Source organism: Gossypium hirsutum, chromosome A13 (genome assembly GCF_007990345.1).
Source record: "Gossypium hirsutum isolate 1008001.06 chromosome A13, Gossypium_hirsutum_v2.1, whole genome shotgun sequence".
NCBI lineage: Eukaryota > Viridiplantae > Streptophyta > Magnoliopsida > Malvales > Malvaceae > Gossypium > Gossypium hirsutum.
This window is the reverse complement of record NC_053436.1, coordinates 97,510,653-97,530,389: the sequence shown is the minus strand read 5'-3', so window position 1 is coordinate 97,530,389 and position 19,737 is coordinate 97,510,653. Positions and strand designations below refer to the sequence as shown.

The window sequence follows — 19,737 nt, the reverse complement described above, 5'->3', positions numbered from 1 at the left end:
AGTTGTTTTAGCCGGCGAAAAATATTTAAGTAAAAGTTTTTCGATCATTTGTTCCCAAGTGATGATTGACCCTCGTGGTAACGAGTTCAACCATTGTTTAGCCTTATTCCTTAATAAAAAGGGAAATAACCGAAGGTGAATGGCATCGTCAAAAATGCCATTAATATTAAAAGTGCCGCAGAATTTTAGGAAATTTGCTAAATGAGTGTTTGGATCCTCATCTTGCAAACCATCAAACTGAACAAACTATTGTATCATTTGAATCGTGTTAGGTTTCAGTTCAAAATTATTTACAGCAACAACAGGCCTAACTATACTCGATTCAGTTCCTGTTAAATTAGGTTTAGCATAATCATACATAGTATAAGGAGCAGGATTCTGATCTACTGGATTTGCAGCAACCACAGGAGGTAACGGATTATTCTAATTGTCAGCCATCTCCTCCGTTGTGGTATGAATATCGTCCTTTTGCCCTTCCTCTATGTATTGTAGGTTTCGCCTTATTTCTCTTCGGTTTCTGCAAGTTGTGCTTTTGATCTCACTGTCGAAAAGTAGAGGTCCTGATGGGTTTATTCTAGTCATAAACTATAAAAACCTGCCAGGAGTAAATAAAAGAAAATTTAGAAATTTAAGCAAAATTAAAAATAAAATAAAATTGCAATAAAAATAAAATAAACAAATGGCTAAAGTAATAAAAATTAAGCATTCCTAATATCTTAGTCCCCAGTAACGGCGCCAAAAACTTGATGGTCGTGAAACTAACTAAAAATTTGACTTAAGGCAAGCGCACCTATCGAACAGTAGTATAGTTATGGTGAGACCGGAAATATCGTATCCATGAGGACTAAAAGTACTAGTAACTACTATCTTTTTATTATCTAGCCTAAAAATTAAGAGAATGTTTTATTTAAAACTAATTATCTAATTAACTAAGATTACGACAGAGATTAAAGTTGGAGAATACTTTTTGGAAAACCGATGGAGAAGACAACACCCAAGGAAGAATCCACCTAGATTTCACTTATTACCTTTAAGTTAGACGATTTATTCACTTGACTTAATCCGTAGAAATCCCTGATTTATGTTAATATCTCTCTCGAGACTAAAAACAACTGACTCTAGGTTGATTAATTGAAATCTTTTTTTAATTAAAACCCCGATTGTCGCATTAACTCAATCTATGGATTCCCTTATTAGATTTGACTCTAATCCGGCAGATTTATACCGTCCTATCTCTAGGATTGCATGCAACTCCACTTAATTATGAATGATCTACTCTTAAACAGGGACTTTTGCTCCACTAAATAAGCACATCAAAAACCTGAATTAATATCTTGGAATATTAAATCAATAGTTAAATTCACAATTAAGAATAAGAACAAGTATTTATCATATAACTCAAATAATATTAAGATCCGTCTTAGGTTTTATCTCCCTTAGGTATTTAGAGAGTTTAGTTAATAATAATAATGGAAAACATCTCAAAGTTTGGAAAACAAAAAAACATAAAGAAACCCAAATACTTCTAGGAAATTAGATGAAGATCTTCAATCTTGATGTAGATCCAACCTCCGAGGTGATTTCGATGGTTGTCCTTGAGTATTTTCTGCCTTCAACTCTCCGTTCCCTCCCTAATCCTCTTCTAGGGTGTTTATATAGAATTTTGAATGCCCAAAATTAGCCTTTTTTCTGAGTAGAACTAGACTTGAGCTTGACAGGGACACAGTGTGCCATGCCCATATCAAGGTGCTCAGGCTGTATACAATTCTGACTTGGATTAATGTCGACACGGCCACGACACACGGGCGTATGATCTACCAATGTGTCACACACGGGCATGTAGATCACCCGTGTGGAAGTGCCTAGGCATTGTGAAACACTGATTTAGGCCTAGTTTGTCCATTTTTTGTCCATTTCTCGCTCTTTTAGCTATCCTAAGCTTTCCTGAGTATAAAACATGAAATTAAAGGATTAAGAGCATCAAATTCAATGAAATCAAGGAAAAATCATCCATAAATATGCCAAGCATAGGGTAAAAATATGTATATATTATGGTTTATCAAAAATATATAATGTGTTTCATGTATCGATGTTACAGAAGTATCGATCAGACCCTTCACACGTGATTTCACCTATTGATGTTGAAATTCAGCCAGATATGTCATACAGTGAAAAACCGATCAGAATTTTAGCTCGAGAAGTTAAAGAGTTAAGGAATAAACGTATATCTTTAATTAAGGTTCTTTAGCAACGTCATGGAATCGAGGAAGCTACCTGGGAACCAAAAAAAGCTGTGAAAGTGCAATACCCGAACTTATTTTCTAGTAAGATTTTTGGGGGTTAAAATTCCTTTAGGAGGAAGAGTTGTAACAACCAGTTTTTAGTGTTGTTGAAATAGTGGTTTTAGGACCACAATTTCAAAGAGTGAATTATTATTTTAATATTTATTTAATGTCTACAAAATTATATTAAGTTCATATTAAAGTTTCGTTAAGAAATTTTGATGTTTAAATGGTTAATTAGGTAAAAAAGACTAAATCGAAAAAGGTGTAAAAGTTGAATTCTATTAGTTAATAGGGCTAAATGAATATGGAAAGGAAAACTAATGGAAATATGGTAAATATACCATATTTAAATTTAGTGGATGTTTATGGAAAGGTAATATGATAATTTAAATGAATCATTAAGGTTAAAATAGTAATTTGGTAAATAAAATGAAAACTAAGTAAATAAAAGATAAAAGAAAGATGACATCTTCTCCATCTATGTTTCAAAACCTAAATAGCCATTAAAGGAGGAGGAGAATTTGGCTAAGGCTTATTTCATACGCATGGTATGTAATTTGTGCCCTTTTTTAATAATTTTTATGTTTTGTGATCGTATTAACTTAATCTAGCTAGCCCGGGGGTTAATTTTTAAAACTGTTAAAGGCTAAGGGACTTGCCATTGATGCTTTTGAATGTGTTTTGAAGTTATTTGGTAGATTATTAATCTTGGTTGTAAAATAAACATGTTTTGTTAAGTGATTTTTGATGAAATTGTATTTAGGGATTAAATTATTAAAAGTGTAAATCCATGGATTTTATTGTGAATTGTTGTTAATTATGGGTTGTTTCAAGGTCCCTTGTAGCTTTGGTTAATATAAATTTAGGTTAAAATGGTTAAATTTCAAGTTATGAGCTTAAGCACTAAATTGTGAAAAATTAAAATGTTAATGATAATTTGTAATTTTACATAAACATGAATTATGGATTAAATTGAATATTAAAAATACTTAATTTTATTTAGATCAAGATAAACCACAATCAAACTTAAATCGAGGAAAGGCTAAAGCTTCAGATCAATGTTCGATTCGACTTCTACGATCAAAGTTATCGAGGTAAGTTCGTATGAATTATGATCATATTTATGTTAGTTAAATTGATTAATTGATACGTTGTTTTAATAAAAAGTATTTGAAATCGTATATGTATCGATGTATGAATAATTATCAGATGACGAGTCCCATTTGAACCTTAAGAATTCTTAGGATATGAATGACATGTCATTAGAGATTTCATGTTTTGGGTGCTAGTCTTGAATGTCCTATCGATGGTTGAGGTCCTGCATTTGTTACGGATTCTTCACAACTCGTATAAGCAGCATCGTGTAGCTTACATTTCGACCCACAACTCATGTGAGTAGGCCCATTTCACAGCTCGTGTGAGCATTATTGAAAAAGAAAGGTTATGGTTATATAGAAAGGCATACTATGTGTGTAAGTATTCCTAAGTATCCAATGCAATTCTAAATGGTTCAACGGGTAAGAAAAGGAATGGCATGGTAAGTCCACAATGTGATATTAATTCATAATCTATGAAAATGCAATTGTAATATATGATGTGCATATGGAAATCTACTTATGTTATGGTTGAGTTCATATTTATCATGAATAAGCTTACTAACTTGTGGATTGATGATGTTTGTATAGGCTTTTACTAAGCTTATGGTCTTTGTAATGACATTATGTTATTTCTATAAATTGTGTTAATGAAATGGTAAGTTTTTTTTAATTTTATACAAGCTTATTAAGCACTTGTTGCTTACGTAGTTACTTTCCTTTGTTTTATAGATTATCGGAAGCGCGATAGGTTGGAAGCTCATTGGAGACCTATCACACTATCCAGCAGTCATTTGAGTAGTTTTTTAGTATATTTGGCCAAGGTTAATAATGGCATGTATAGGATATTTGTAATGATATTTCTTGAATGTGTAATTGATGTTTTGGCATGTTTATACTTTTGAAGTTATGTTTGGTTTGATGAACTTTAATGCCTTGCCAAGTTATGTCATTTTAGTTACTTTTAAGTGCTTGTACATAAGACCCTTCTGGTATGTTTTTGATGGCTTATGACATGTAAATGGTCATTTGATATGTCTTTTGATAGATAAATGAACTAGGTTTTGTGCTTAAGGTATGGTTATATTGACTTGATTTGGTTGTTGATGTTCTGGTATAATTGTTATGCCTTTGAATGGCATATTGGTTAGATGATTTGGGATGTTTATAATGGTATGTTAGGTGTATGTGAATGATATTTTAAATCCCTTGAATGTATGCTCAAATGATATGGATGACTACGTGTAATTTGGCCTTGAAATGGCATGGATTTAGGGTCAAATTATAAACCATACGGCCTGGCGACACAGTCGTGTGTCAGTTGAAATTTCTTAATGTTTCAAATCAGTGAGTTACACGGGTGAGGACACAGGCTGGGACGCGGTTGTGTTTCCCTTTGTTAGATTGTTACACGACCTGGGAGTTGTCACACAGCCTGGCCACATAGCCGTGTGACCCTTATTTTCACATTTTTGCACATTTTTCTTAAAACTTCTGTTTTGTTCCAAATTAGTCCTAAATTGCTTCTAAGCTATTTTTTTTTGGGTCTCGAAGGCTCGATTTAGGGATCAAACGTATATGTTTGATATGATTCTGATTGAGACTAATTTATTAAATGTTATGAAGATAAATGGTTTCTGATTGTACCGTAATGCTCCGTAACCCTAATCTGAGGATGGAGACGGGTTAAGGGTGTTACATTTAGCTAGCTAGCCTCATTCATTGCATGCTTGTCGAGTAGGAATCATTAAATCACTAACTCATTTGGGCTCGATCCTTGGAATACTCTAGTGTTCCATTGACATTGCAAATACTAAAATTGACATATCACACTTGTAAATACTGCAATATTATTAATTGTTGTAGTGTTGACTCTCAGCCCCAGTGCATGCATGCCAAAGCAAGCAGTCACCTAGTAGAATGAAGGAATATTTTATGAGGTTTTAAACTACTACGAAATTATGGATCTTGGATTTAAAGGCCCAAGATTCACTTGGTCTAACTTAAAATTGGTAAGTCGACTAATTCAGGAGAAAATTGACATGGTTTTTGCTAATTCTAACTGGTGTTTGGTATTCAAGGATGCCACTGTTACCCATCTTCACATGACTAAGTCAAACCATAGACTGGTATTGGTTAAATTTTGTGATTAGCCTTTTCGCATTTGGGATAGGCCATTTTGTTTCCAAAAAATGTGGCTTGATCAACCAAAGTTTAACCAAATTCTTGCTCAAGTTTGGCATTCAAGTAACTTAATCTCCCCAATACACTAAAGGTCCTAGCCACTAAACTTACTTCTTGGAATCGTATCTCTTGATTTTTTTATTATAAAAAAATGAACTTCTTGCTTGGCTTAGTGGTATCGAGAAAGCCTTAGAGCATGATCCAAATGATTTCCTCCTTAAACTCTAAGCCTTTCTTACTGAAGAGCATCAATTGATCCCTAAATATGAAGAAGACTTGTGGGCTATGAAATCTAAGGTTATTTGGTTAATTGATGAGGAAAGAAATGTTAGATTTTTTCATCTTCATACCATCAAACGTCATAGCTTCAACAAGATCGATGGGATTAATAATAGTGAAAGAGCGTAGGAGTCGAATGGGGGAAAGGTTTGTAAAATTTTCCAACCCTACTTTCTTAAGCTCTACACAACAGATAGGATGTATTCCCCTTACCTAAATAACCCTACACAATTTCGTTGGGTTACTTTAAGTGTGGCAAACTGCCTAGTCTTAGATAGGGATGTGACAGTGGATGAAATTACTAAGCGGTGTTTTCATGTAATCCCTATAAAGCCCTAATACTGATGGCATGCACCCCTTGTTCTACCAAAAGTTTTGGGAGATGATTAAAGACAAAAGGGGTCTTTGATTCCTGAAAATTCCTTACGGAGGTTAATGAAAACCTTATCACCTTTAACCCTAAGATAAATAACCCTACGATGTTGTCTCAATATAGACTAATTAGTCTGTGTAATAATATTTACAAAATTGTCACTAGACTTTTGGTACTCAGACTTACACCGCTCTTTAATAAATTGATCTCCCCTATCCAGGGTAGTTTCATTAAAGGATATCAAACTACTGACAATGTGATCATTTTCCAAGAAATGATCTATTCTTTTCGTAAGTTAAAAAGGAAAACTAGCTCAATGATCATTAAATTTGACATGAAAAAAAACCTATGATAGACTTGAGTGGAAAAGAAAAGTTCTCTACTACTTTAACTTTCCTAAAAATTAGATTGATCTCATCCTTAACTACATCATGACTTCTACAATGTCCATTCTTTTAAATGGAGGTAGACTTGAAAACTTTAAGCCATCCAAGGGTATTCGCCAAAGCGATCCTCTCTTACCTTATATCTTTATTCTCTGTATGGAATATCTAAACTCTAAATCAATATCGTTGTGGAGAATCGCCATTGGAAAGACGTAAACTCCTCTAGGAGAGGTCTCATACTATCCCATCTATTTTTTGCTGACAATGTTATTTTATTTGCTAAGACAAATAACAGGACTGTGGAAGCCATTGCAGATGTGTTGGATTCCTTTTTCGTGCAATTAGAGTAAAAAGTGAACATCGCGAAATTGAGGATCCTATTCTCGAATAATAAGGTTCAACAACAAAAGGTATGGTGTTAGGAACTTTTAAATTCCAAGGTAGCACCTTATTAGGAAAATATTTGGGCTTTCCCATTCACCATGGCAAGATGTGTCGAAGTAACTATAACTTCACCGTTGAAAATATGAGTCAGAAACTTGGCATGTGGAAAAGTAATTGCCTATCCCATGTGGTTAGACTTACTCTCATTCACTCAACTTTGGCTATCATTCTGAACTATTATATGCAATGTCGTTTCCTCCCAATAAGCGTTTGCAATGGTCTTGATAAAATCAGTCGCAACTTTTTGTAGGACGACTTGGATCAAATCAACGAATCAATCTTTTCAATTAGGGTCAAGTAGCAATGCCTAATAAAGAAGGGGGACTTGGTATATGGCCAACTCAAATTAAAAATCAAGCATATATCTTGAAATTAGGTTGGCGTCTCCTGATAGGAAAAACAAAACCTTAGGCTCAAGTGTTGCATGAGAAATACATCAGTGAAAGAGAATGTTTGAAATCTAGTAGGGGCTCTTCTATCACCTGAGCAGCCATTATGAAAATAGGGCCAATGCTCCAACAAGGGATGAAATGGTAGATCCGTAACTGCAGGAATACTAAATTCTGACGGGACAATTAGCTTGGGGAGGGACCTTTTCGTAAGTTAATCTAGGGTCCTTTAATTGTTGAAGAAGATAACATGACTTTTAAAGAGGTTTGTAAGGGCTTGAAGGACCACCAAATCACTCTTTTTTCTTTCACTCTCTGAAAGGATATCATGAATAATTTGGTTAGCCTCTTATTTTCTTTTCTTGAGGGTTTGGAGGATAATAGAAACTGGGGCTTGTCTAACAATGACCACTTTAACATGGATACTACGTGTCACTACACTATGCAACAAACTAAGGCTAACTTTACCCCAAAGTTCGGTGATTGGCAGTGGTTATGGAAGACTAAAATTCCACCGAAAATCATTTTTTTCTCTGGGAATGTAATCACGTGATTCTCCTAACTTCAAATTTTCTCAGTAAAAGGGGAATGTAAGTTGAGGACCTTAGTCCTTTGTGCAAGACTCATTCGGAAGTAGTGGAACGTTTGTTTTAGCACTATGCTATGAGCACAAAGTATTGGACGGTATTGTATACTAAAGGTCTTGATAACACCCAAACCAGTCTCACATGGAATGAGTGGTCAGAGGCGGATACAAGGGGGGCTGGCAGTGGCCCTGGCCCCCTCCCCAAAAAAATGGAAAATTTATATTTAGGCCATTGAATTTTTTTTAAAATTTTAAATTAGTAAAGGTAAAATTGTACTTTAACCCCCTAAATTATAGAAATTTGATTTAATCTTTTAAAAATTATAAAAATATAGATTATAAAAAATTAAATTTTCATTTGGCCCCCACTAAAAATTTGTTCTGGCTTCGCCCCTGTGAGTGGTTGAAGGTTAGTATGTAAGCAAAAAGATTACCACAAAAATCACTGGATATTATTTTTTGCTTTTTTTTTCTTTTGGGAAATTTGGCTTTTGCGCGATGCTATCATCTTCAAATCAAAGTATAGTCAACAGTGTCTAGAGAATAAGGTTATCAATAAGGCGGGGGGGTACCTTGCCATTGCTGGCAGACTTAAATGCCAACCACTCCCACACTCTCCATGTCTCTTCGATGCCCCTTGCTCCAGGTGTTTTCAAACTTAATACCGATGGTTCTCCCATCAGTAACCTAGGTAAGGTAAGGGCTGGAACCATTATTAGAAACGAGAAAGGTGAATAGGTAAGCGCTACTAGTATAGAGGCTGAATTATAGGCGATTAGAGACAGGTTAACTTTAGCTTTGCAGCTTAACATTGAGTGTATTGAAGTTGAAAGTGGTGTTATTGTTGTTAAGTTCATTACTAATATTGAGGCTAATAATCTTTGCTTTATCTACACTTGTTAATGACTGCAAGTCACTAATGTCTAAATTTGTCTCGATCGCACTCAGGCACATATATAGAGGGGGGAACCAGTGTGCGAACAAATTAGCTCGTTTATGGAGCAGCTTTCAACAGGAAAATTCTAACACCTTTCATAGTAGGGATCTTTTGTGTATTTGTAGGGAACCCCAGCTTGTATTGAGGCTCTGTTGAAATTTGATGCCTACGGACTTAGTATGGAACCTTAGTTTGATAATAATAATAATAATAATAATAATAAAATAATAAAAAGCTATAGGGTCTAGGAAATTAAAAACATCCCGTTTTCTTTTATGGAGATCTCATCTTCAGCTTTGACCGCGGAAATGTGAAATTGGCTTGAGACGGAGCATTCAAAATCTTCTATTACCTTGCCAAGTTTGCAATGACTTGTTTGCACCGAGAAGAGGGCATGCATCTTACAATATGATGTTTGGAAGTATTCCTTGAATCCCAATAGTTTTTCAGATTTCTTCAATATTTGTAGATATGATAACTGTGTAAAACTTGGGCATAAATCAGAAATCGTAACATACCATTTGATAACAAAAATGATACAAATCAATGGAATGTGTTTGTAAACTACTGTGTAATGACATCACAAAAGAGTAGAACCGTATTGAAGAATACCTAACAGGATTTACTGTGAGTTTAGATATACATACTAGTTTCATAGTATCATGTGGAAGCAACACAAAACTTCATATCTCCAAAAAAAAAGAAGACATCAGGGATTGCTCCGGTTTGAATCTGAATATGGTAATCGGATGAGAGGCAAAAGCTCCAAGTGCAAAGGCATCCACTAGGCTACCTTGTGAGGAGAGCAGAAAAGTAAAAGACCGAACATAACTGGTAAAATATGAAAGCAAGAGCAGGAACAAAGCAAGTCAATGATCACTTTGATCAAAATTTTCTTCATGGATTAGAGTCACTTCCTCTGCAAATGTGATAATGAAACCATTGATTAAACTTATCAGTGAAAGGAGTAATAGAAGCTAGTAAAGGGAAAATCACCTTCTGCCTGACATACCATGCTTTGATTTTTTTTACAGGAACAAACATCTTTGGAGCTTACTCTTTTAGTCTTGCATTATATGAAACAAAGGATGATGAGACTGCCAGAATCTTTGCAGAAATTGGTTCTGCTCTTCTGCTTTTGGCTGCTTTGATCTGCTCTGCAAGTGAAACTTCACTCTGCATTTTCTGTTTCTTTATAAGCTCTATATTTAATTTCTCCAGAGCTGGGATATGAGATGTGTCTCCATTAATACTGAATTGACTGCTTATGGATTTCTTCTTGCGGATCTAAGGATAGAAGTTATTATCATAGAGAAAATAAGTTAAGGAACCATGGAAATAAGTGACTCATTACATACTAATACTAGTTCTATCAACACAAGCCCTTCGCAAGCTACTTGTCTCTAATTCAATAGAATGACAACCATGAGAACATAGCACATATTCAGGCAATTTTATGCATTCTCTGGCAATCTTTCTGAGGTTTCTTACCATTTGTAATCTCTGCTTGAGTTTCATTCCTTGGGATTCTGCCACACTCTCATCTTGCCTTGCTTTTTCTTTCATTGTTCTCTTCAGTTCTCTTGCTTTCTCTTTCTCTTCCTGCTCTTTTCTCTTTTGAACAATCCTTGCTATCCTTTCTGCTCTTGCTTTTTCCACTCTTACCTTGGCTATCTCTTTTCCCTTGGCCTTCTCTGCAGCCCACTGTAGCTGTTCAAGAACTATTTCTTGTTTTATCTTGTCATAGCTATCCCATTCTAGCTCCACTTGGTCACTCCCTCCTTTCCTAGAAGCTTCAGCTATACTTTTCATCCATGATAGAAAGAATCTCTCCCCTAACCGTTTCCATTTCAAACGCTTGCCCCAAGCACGCTTCACTGAAGACCCAATTCTTGCCTTGCTTTCCTCACTGCAGGAGTTGTAATATCCTCAATTTCGTTATCTTTAGAAGTGAGATTTATTGTAATCATTAACATTGTTTCAATGGCATACAAATTCATGCTAAAAGTTTGAAAAGCTCATTCCAAGATGCTAATAAGAGAAAGCGGCTAAGAAAATTAATATAAAAATAAACAAAGGATGCATCTGCAGCCAAGGGTGACTAAAAACATTTTTTTTTCACAGAACTCATAACTTACATGTCAACTTCGCATGTTGATAATGCAAACATACACATCAATTACACGACTTATTCATTTATGTTGAGATAGAAACCGAATTACCCTTAGAAACCGAATTACCCTTGAATGGCACTAATAAGTAATGCAAACTGCAACAGCTATTCATCAAAAACTAGAGACCACCTAAAAGAAATTCATATACAGTTGAATCTGATACGACTGTAATAAATGAACATCCATAATGTCAGCCTGTGACAATACCATCTTGAGTTGACAGGAAAATCTTTAATCCATTCAGCCTTTTAATCTGATAGTTAACTTCAAATTTTCTGCTAGTCCTGCATGCCCATAATATAGCCAGCTATGGTTGGCTATCAGGGTACTAGTACCTGCTTGACACAATGATCCAAAGCTCGTATCCTGGCACAATTATTATGTTATAAGATGATCTTAACACATATAAGGCTTAGGGCTCGCCCCATTTTAACTTTAACACATTGAGTATCTAGCTCGCCTGCATGTATGCAGTGGGAATTATAGCAACATAACATTACTTTGGTCTCAACCTATTGCTTAAAGTTTTAGGCCTAAGGGTTTTTGAATACATCTCTTACAGCATGAAACCATTTCCATGTTTGATGTTTAATGATACAATCCATTGCAGACATTTTTGTTAAGTTTTGTCAAAACAAAGTTACCTATGAGTGCGGGGATGTTCAGCCATCTTCTTCCTAACCTGGAAATGAAGGGATGGACAAATTTGCAATTTAATTAATAACAGCAACAACAATAACAAGAATGTATCCTATTTTCTCTTCCTGTTGAAAACTAGTCTCTATTAATAATGATTACTGCTAGAACTGCACTAAATTTGATGCCTATATAAAGCAAATGATACTGCTGAATGCTGATGTAATGAAAACAACACTTTTTTTTTTTTTTGAACATATCATGGGTGCTTACTCCTATTTCAATAATATCCATGTGAAAAATAAAAATATCCCAAAACTGCTTCAGTCTTATATGACTTCACCTGGGATCATTCAAGGCTTCTATTGTTCTTTGTTTGATTCGTAAACGTGTCTCTGCATGATACAACATTAAAATCTACGAATTTACTAAGCACATAAAGATTGAAACCAAATTAATTAATTTAAATTTTAGAAATAAGGTTACCAGCACTATGCTTCCGGCCTTTGTTCCATGGAACCCTCCCTTTATTTGCCAGTCCTATCTTCCTCCTCCTTTGCTCTTCCTTGTAGTCTTCATCATTGGAAAATTCCTGAGAGCTATAACAATCATATACATGAGCCTCCTCACTCAAGTTTTGCATCTGTTTTGATTTTATACTATCTTCTGACCAACAACTGTTGCAAAACATGAATCCTTCCTCTGCACCCATGGAACTTTGCAAAGCTCTAACAGGCTGAAGGCTCAATGAACATCTACAGGAATAAGAGGAAAATACTTTCTTCACAAAAAATTGATGGTAATTTGAGAGCAACATATTTGGTTGGCGATGCATATAATCCACCACGGAGGAAATAGGCCACAAAAGGGTGTCTTGAACCTTGCTTGAATGTGGATGTCGAGCAGACAATCTCCTGATAGGTCAAAACTCAAACAAATATAGTTATAGTTTGGAACAATCCGGATGCTGAAACAAGTTTTTGAGGATATAAAAACATTCCTTCAAATGTAAATAACCTAAGAACATAAGTTAATGAGAGTATGCTTGCATAACAAAGATTAATGCTTTATAGACTAGACAAGAAGAACAATCGCAGCTTTTCTAAGATAATAGAACTTCACAACAATCAAAGAATGTCAATCATGTAGTTTTCTCCTTCAAACAAGTACTTGACAACCCAATAAAGCATTCATACAAGTTTTCTCCATGACTGCAGTATGAAACAAGAAGAATACATGGGAAACGCAAAGTGGACCAGTGGCCAAAATGATTAGCGCATTGCAATACAGAGAAAATCACAATGCTCCTACCAGGCCAATACCATAAATGGCAATGTGACCAGACCATCAACCTAAAATAAACAAAACATTTCGAATGTCGGTCAAAAAACTATCCTCTGTAACCACTGTAGGAGATTTACCAGGTTCATGGAATTCATCACGATATGCAGAATTTAGCAAACAGGACTACCAGAATTCAGAGTTTTAGTCTATCCAATGGAAGACAGTAAGAAATTTTCACTTTTGTTTTCAATTCAAGATATAATTTCACTGTTTAATTTCAGCTATTAGAATTATAAAAAATTATTTCCAGTTAGACGCATTTATAAGACGAGCAAATTTGGACACTGCTACTAGAAAAAAAAACAATATAGCACTCGAAACCCAAATTAAAAATTAACCCAGAATTGCAAAGAGAAGCCTTTTTCAAATGTTACATTATGCCTAACAACAACAGGAAATGTAATACAGTTTCATTCGTTTCTATGGAAACGTTAAAACTGTTGTAAACAGAGAAAGGAACTTACAAGTGAAAAAATGACATCTCAGATGGATCAACTTGTCAGAATCAAGATGGTGAGCAATGTTATCGGATTTTATGAAATGGGTTTTGGATTTTAATAAAGAAATGTGCTTTCAGACTTCAGTGTAGAGTTTGGGAGGGACAAAAATGCAGATGAATAATAACCAGACGTTATGGATTGCTTTTCTCGAGTCGTTTTATCATCATCTAAGATTTTAACCATACCAAACTAATTCAACAGTTATATATTTTTAAATTTATTGCACCCAATTAATTAATTTTTAAAATATTCATATTTTAAAAAATTCAGCAGAAAGAAAAGTTATTATTTGCTTTAACATTTTTTCACCTTTTATCTATAATTAAATTCGATGAGAATTCGTGCATCCTTTACACATAGATTCGTAAATTATATTTTGGTAATAATATAAAAATTTTATTATAACTTTTTAATATTCTGAAATATAAATTTTAAATATTTTTAAATAATAAATATTAATTATTTATAAAATTTATTTAGAATATAAAAAATTATGTTTTAAATATTTAAATATAACATTAAATATTTGTAATTAGTATTTTAAAAAATATTTTTTTATTTTTAATTAATGATTTTAATACATTTGTAATTAAATACCAAGAAAAAAGAGAAATTATTATGTTATTGGAGAGGTAAAAAAATAATTAAGCACTAAAAGTGCGAGGGAAAAATTTAAAAATTTTAGCTTCTCATTTTCAAAATTACTTTTGAATAATATTTTTAAAAAGCCAAAAAATTTCAGCCAAAAATAGTTTGTTTAGCACAACTTTGTTTTTAGAATTAGAAGTGTTTTTTTTAAATATTACGGAACAGGCTCTTAGCATTGTAGGAGAAGCCTAAAACATAGATGGGGGCTTCTCAGTATTTGATCGAACTATTTGCTCTTCCACTCCTATCTTTTCTATTGGAAACAAATTACAACGTTAGAGAAAATTATATATATACATATATATATCCAGTTTCATTCCTGTTTGGCAAAAAAGAAAGTTTTATGGAAAATAATAGCCAGAAAATTTATTGGTTTTCCAAGGAAAGCTAGCATGCATGAACATCTTGGATCCATTACTAATTACACTGGGGCAAAATGCTTACATTTTGCAAACTCCAAAACCATATAATTATTACATATCACAGCCTTTGTTTATATAGCAAATACCAAACATACAATACAAGAGTATTTCATCTGAGGTACAAAACGTATTCTTGATCCCTTAACCTAAAAAACTTTAGTTTTTTAAGTTAGGGTTCAAAAATAGGTTTTAATTTGGCTCCATTTGAGACTCACATAACTAGAGGCACCAAACCGAATCAAGAATGTCGTTTTAGGAATGGATTAGGCATAAAACGACATTCTTGATGCAATGAGATGCCTCCAATTGGACTCCCAGATGAGAGCAGTTAACCTTTCAGGTGTATAATCCCATCCATTAATCACACAAATCATTAAAAAAGAAAAAAAAAAGGAAGGCCAAAAGTTAACGACCCAACGCACCTAAAATAGCTAGTAGTGCAGCACAAGTCAAGGGAATAAACCAGTGCTCACAGACTGGCCATCAAAGTCCTTTGCAGTAGCCAGAAAATCCTTGAAACCCTCCAATGCCTTATCACGTTCCTTGTACAAGGAATTCAATTTCTCGTTGATGGTCAGCAACACTTGCTCTCCAATGCCACCAAAGTAAGCTTGAGCAATTTTCTTCAGATGGGACATTGCAAACTCCACCTTGAAGTTGACGCGGAGAGCATCCTTAATAGCATCCCTCCATTTCAGCATCTTTGTCTCGGTCACTTGATGGAGTTCAAGATCTTCCATCTCTTTAATTGCTGCACAGAAAAGCAGATAAATTTTCCCAGTAATATTAGTGTTCATTGGACTCGAAGCCGAGACATCACCGTAAGTATTCATGATTCTTTCCACAGTAGGGACCAAAGATATTGGAAAGCTGTATCTTCCAATTGTTTTTTGCTCCCCATTGAAGCAAATCATGAAGTCCGAGAAATCCACATTGCTTGCGACATCTTCATCAATTTTCAGAAGAAACTCGGCAATTGTGTTTGGTTGGATAATCAGAGAATTCTCTGGATTATCATCCCGTAAGTCATCAAGTTCTAAACCATCCAGCTGGAAAGAAAGAGTCGGGATATTATCTCACAAGCAGAGAGATTATCAAAAATTATCTGATACACTGTCAAAATTTTTAGATTTTTAAAGCAGGAGTTGGTAGAATGGTAAGTGAGGGTTAGAGTATATTAAAACATTCATTAAGAAAGTAGGATATGTAATATATTCTTAACATTGCTCATGAAATTAAAAAATCTATATTATTAGTGTACAATACGAACTCCAAGATTATTTAGAGTAAAATTTTATGCATATACAAAAGATGCTTTCAAAGGAAATGATAATTTTTCCAGATTTCTCAAAGCTTAGAAGCAATTTCCATACCTCTTCAGCATTTCCTTCCACATCAGATTTCATCCCTTGTTCTTCATTCTGCAAAATAGAACGGCTTCTTTTTAGTATCCTATTTTTACCACTATAATCATATATATTCTTATACATGCATTACTTAATTTTAATCCCTTAGACCCTTTGAAAATAAAATAGGAAGTTTCAAATTTAGCACATATTGTCTCAAATTCATATGTATGCTGGGCAATTTTTGCCATCAGTCTCTGTACTTTTTATTTCACTTTCTCTCCTTCAACTCTCCATCTAATCATATTCAGATTAATGCTTCGGAGAAAGTTATCAAATATCAACTCCCTGATTTCAATTTTTACATTTACTTATTGCATACACAAAAATATATATTTAGTCAATATAAAATTGCTAAAAGTATATAAATTGGAGGATAATGTGCTTCAGCACACTCTAACCCATGACTCTGCTAATCGAATTAAGAGTCAATTGGCAATTTTATGTGTATAATTAAATCAAAATTTTCATTTGGACATTTATATATTTAGATATGAAATATATGCTAAAAAGTTTAAAATGTGAGCATTTTTGTGTTAGCATGTACTCATATCCGACACTCAATTTCAAATCCAGATGGCATAGCCATATACAAAGCAACAATGATAACTTCAACTCATAAAGCTAAGATAAATTTACCTTGACATCAAAATGTGGATGAGAATATGATAGATCAACAGAAATTTCTTGTTTCTGAAGATCAGTTGCAGGAACTTGCCGGTAACCAGCAATTAAACATTCGATGAGTTCCTCCAAATTACCATTCTCTGACGTTAAACTCTGAAATTCTTTCTGCAAAACATTTGTTCTTTACTATTATTGTGCACAACAAAAAGCTTAAAAAATAATTAAAGCAGATAGAGAAAAACCTAATCATCAAAACAGATTTCTTTACCTTCTTTAATTGCTGATCTCTTGCTTCACTCTTATTTTTGTTATTTTTCTTTTGAATTTTCCGTAATTCCCCTTTACAACCTATTTGTTTGTTTGAAGCCTCATGATTTGAAACTCGAGAATGCATGACTAAGGATCACTTACCTGAAAGTTCCAATTGCTTTGCAGATCAAAATACTGAAGACCCGGATTTAGATTTTTTAACCAGCTGACAAAAATGAGATAAAAAATAGAGAAAATAAGCCCAGAAAATCTTTAGAGGGAATAAACATCAAAAATAATAAAATAAATAAAGGATGAAAGGAATCTGATTCAAGTAAAATCGAATACTTCACCTGGTTCACAATCCTGAGTCAAGCTGCATAGCAGTTTCCTCTACACTTTACTCTTTTTTTCCGCAGGAACTTGCATACAAAGTCAACCAAAGGAATCTAAAGGACTTTCAATGACAAAATAGTTAAGGTTTGAAAAAAGAACTTTTTTTTATGTTTGAACTTGAACCATTCGATTAAACCCCAAAAATTATTGAAACCGTTAGATTAATCGATGATGATGAGAAAAACAAAAGAAAAAGTGGCTGCTTTTTGTTCAAGTTCCGTATATTGGCCATTACTGTAGTTCAATCGCACGATTAGCCTCCAGTGATCGAACGTTTTAGACCCTCTTTCTTGTCTGTTAGTGCGTTGGTCGGTCGTCGTACTCTCTTATGTGAAAAGTCCTTCCCCACTCTCGTTTATTAGGTAAATATATCAGGAATTAATCTAAAATTATACATAAATTATGATTTAATATATAATTAATTTTGATTTTATATAATTTTATATATATAATTTTTATTTAATTTAATTTTATAAATTATTAACACAATTATTGATATGACATTACTTTATATTTATATATTGCAATAATAAATTAAAATTTATATATACTATTACGCATTAAATTATGTATAAATTTAAGATTTATCCATATATATTATATTATTATATATCCTTAACTTGTTCTTCGAGTGAATAAATTATCAACTCAAATAGAAAAACATTACAAATTTCATTTTTAATTAAAACAAAATATATTACTTGAAAGTATTTTTATTTTTAAATTTTTTTAAAAGGTCAATAAATTCTTAATTAAATCGATGTCACAAATAAATTGAGCATCAACTCGATTAGTAAAACTATGAAAATCTTTTCAAAAACTTGCATGAGGTGAGTTTAAACTAAAGTTATTTAACTCAATAAAATATTAACTTTACCACTAAGCCAAAGCTTTATCTTAATGTAATGTTTACATTTTAATTCTATTGTGCATATTTTATTAATAGGGGCAATGCCGAGAGGCTAGCAGGCCCAGTCCTCTAAAAATAAATCACACTTTAGCCCTTTAAATTTACAAGATTTTAATTTAATAAAAAGTAAAATCACATTTTAATCCCTCCAAAATGATAAAATTTTGATTTAATTATTTAAAAAATATAAAGATATAAGTTATTAAAATTATGAAATTACATTTTAACCATCATAAAAATATATAACCTAATTTCAACTTGTCTAGAAAAAATTTTTGGCTTAACACCTATTTATTACATTCATCAATTGTATGCATTGATAATGTTATTGATCGACTTGGTGTCACAACTATGATAAACAATTGTAGTGCATTTAACATTCTTAATATGAAATATTTATATATTTAAATATCATTTTACTAACAATTTAATTTATTTTTTATTTTATATCGTATATATTTCATGTGTTATTATTAATTAGTTTCAAATTATATATTATTTTTAAATTAGCATTTATGTTTAGCATATATGTTTTAAATACATAATTTCTACACATATGCATGTGATAGAGTTTTTAATAATAACTATGAAAAAAACACAATAATAATATACAAACTCTTAATTTTTTTCAATTAATAAATAATTAATTAAACATTAAAATAATGTAATCATTAAAATATGATATAATATATCATTGTTAAGTTTTCACAACTAAAAATAATAGTAAACAAAATTCATTTATATAGTTGAATTTAGAATTTATCATGGGCCGAGTCCACCCAAGTTTGAAGGCTTATTCGAAAAGTGAAAGAATTTAAAAAAATTAGGTTCACTAAATGGACTTAAACAAAAAATAAGGTCTACTTTCTAAAAAGACTGGGCCTTATATAAGATTTTTTGGTCTAGGCTTAGCTCGATTCGACTGTTTTGCTATTGTTTCATTGTCATTTTATTGTTATATTACTACTATTTTGTTGTTATTATTTAATTATTGCATCTACCATAAATAATATTTTTCCAATGCCACGACTTAGTGAAAACCTTAATTTTTCTTATTTCATTTTTGCAAAACTACTCAATTAGTATCCCACTAGCTTTATATCTTTAGATAGTTGGACTATTAGTCCAAAACTTCACGAATCTAATTCTACTTGAATTGCGTCTTTCCATTTTAGCTAAGTTTTTCCTTGTCTATATTTCTCAATAGATTTTTTCAAGATCCTCATTTTCTTTCATTGTCTCAATAATATTACTGCATACAATATCCTCGTCAACAACTTTTCTATTTCAAGATTCCATATTTTCTTGTATTGATATAACTTAATAAAATCTCTTTATCTTCATTGTTTCTATTTTTAGGTATTTGAAGAGTTTTAATAACTAGTTATGTCTTGGGTCTCTTTAAGAGTACATGTCTTCACTATATGACCATATAGATTTATTCTTTTCTTTTACAAGAATTTTTCAT

At 32.7% G+C, this 19,737-nt stretch overlaps 2 protein-coding genes across 3 annotated transcripts; both read right to left on the bottom strand.

Annotated features, from left to right (window-relative positions):
- Positions 1 to 9,453: 9,453 nt before the first annotated feature.
- LOC107895237 (uncharacterized) lies at positions 9,454 to 13,797 on the bottom strand. The gene is made up of 7 exons (XM_041084800.1): positions 13,576 to 13,797; positions 12,254 to 12,681; positions 12,111 to 12,162; positions 11,930 to 11,984; positions 11,776 to 11,813; positions 10,449 to 10,866; positions 9,454 to 10,244 (listed from the first exon to the last, which is right to left on the bottom strand). Exons 1-7 carry the CDS (start codon positions 13,590 to 13,592, stop codon positions 10,011 to 10,013), a joined length of 1,242 nt encoding a protein of 413 aa, XP_040940734.1. The 5' UTR covers positions 13,593 to 13,797; the 3' UTR covers positions 9,454 to 10,010.
- An 855-nt stretch (positions 13,798 to 14,652) lies between these two features.
- On the bottom strand, positions 14,653 to 17,687 carry LOC107895239 (uncharacterized). 2 transcript variants are annotated; one of them, XM_016820516.2, is made up of 6 exons: positions 17,317 to 17,626; positions 16,983 to 17,189; positions 16,727 to 16,879; positions 16,055 to 16,102; positions 15,502 to 15,730; positions 14,653 to 15,432 (listed from the first exon to the last, which is right to left on the bottom strand). In XM_016820516.2, the coding sequence occupies exons 2-6, from the start codon at positions 17,106 to 17,108 to the stop codon at positions 15,131 to 15,133; spliced, it is 858 nt and encodes a 285-aa protein (XP_016676005.1). In that variant the 5' UTR covers positions 17,109 to 17,189; positions 17,317 to 17,626; the 3' UTR covers positions 14,653 to 15,130. The 2 variants fall into 2 exon arrangements, with proteins under 2 accessions (XP_016676005.1, XP_016676004.1); XM_016820515.2 differs by having other exon boundaries at positions 14,653 to 15,730; positions 17,317 to 17,687.
- Between the last annotated feature and the right edge of the window lie 2,050 nt (positions 17,688 to 19,737).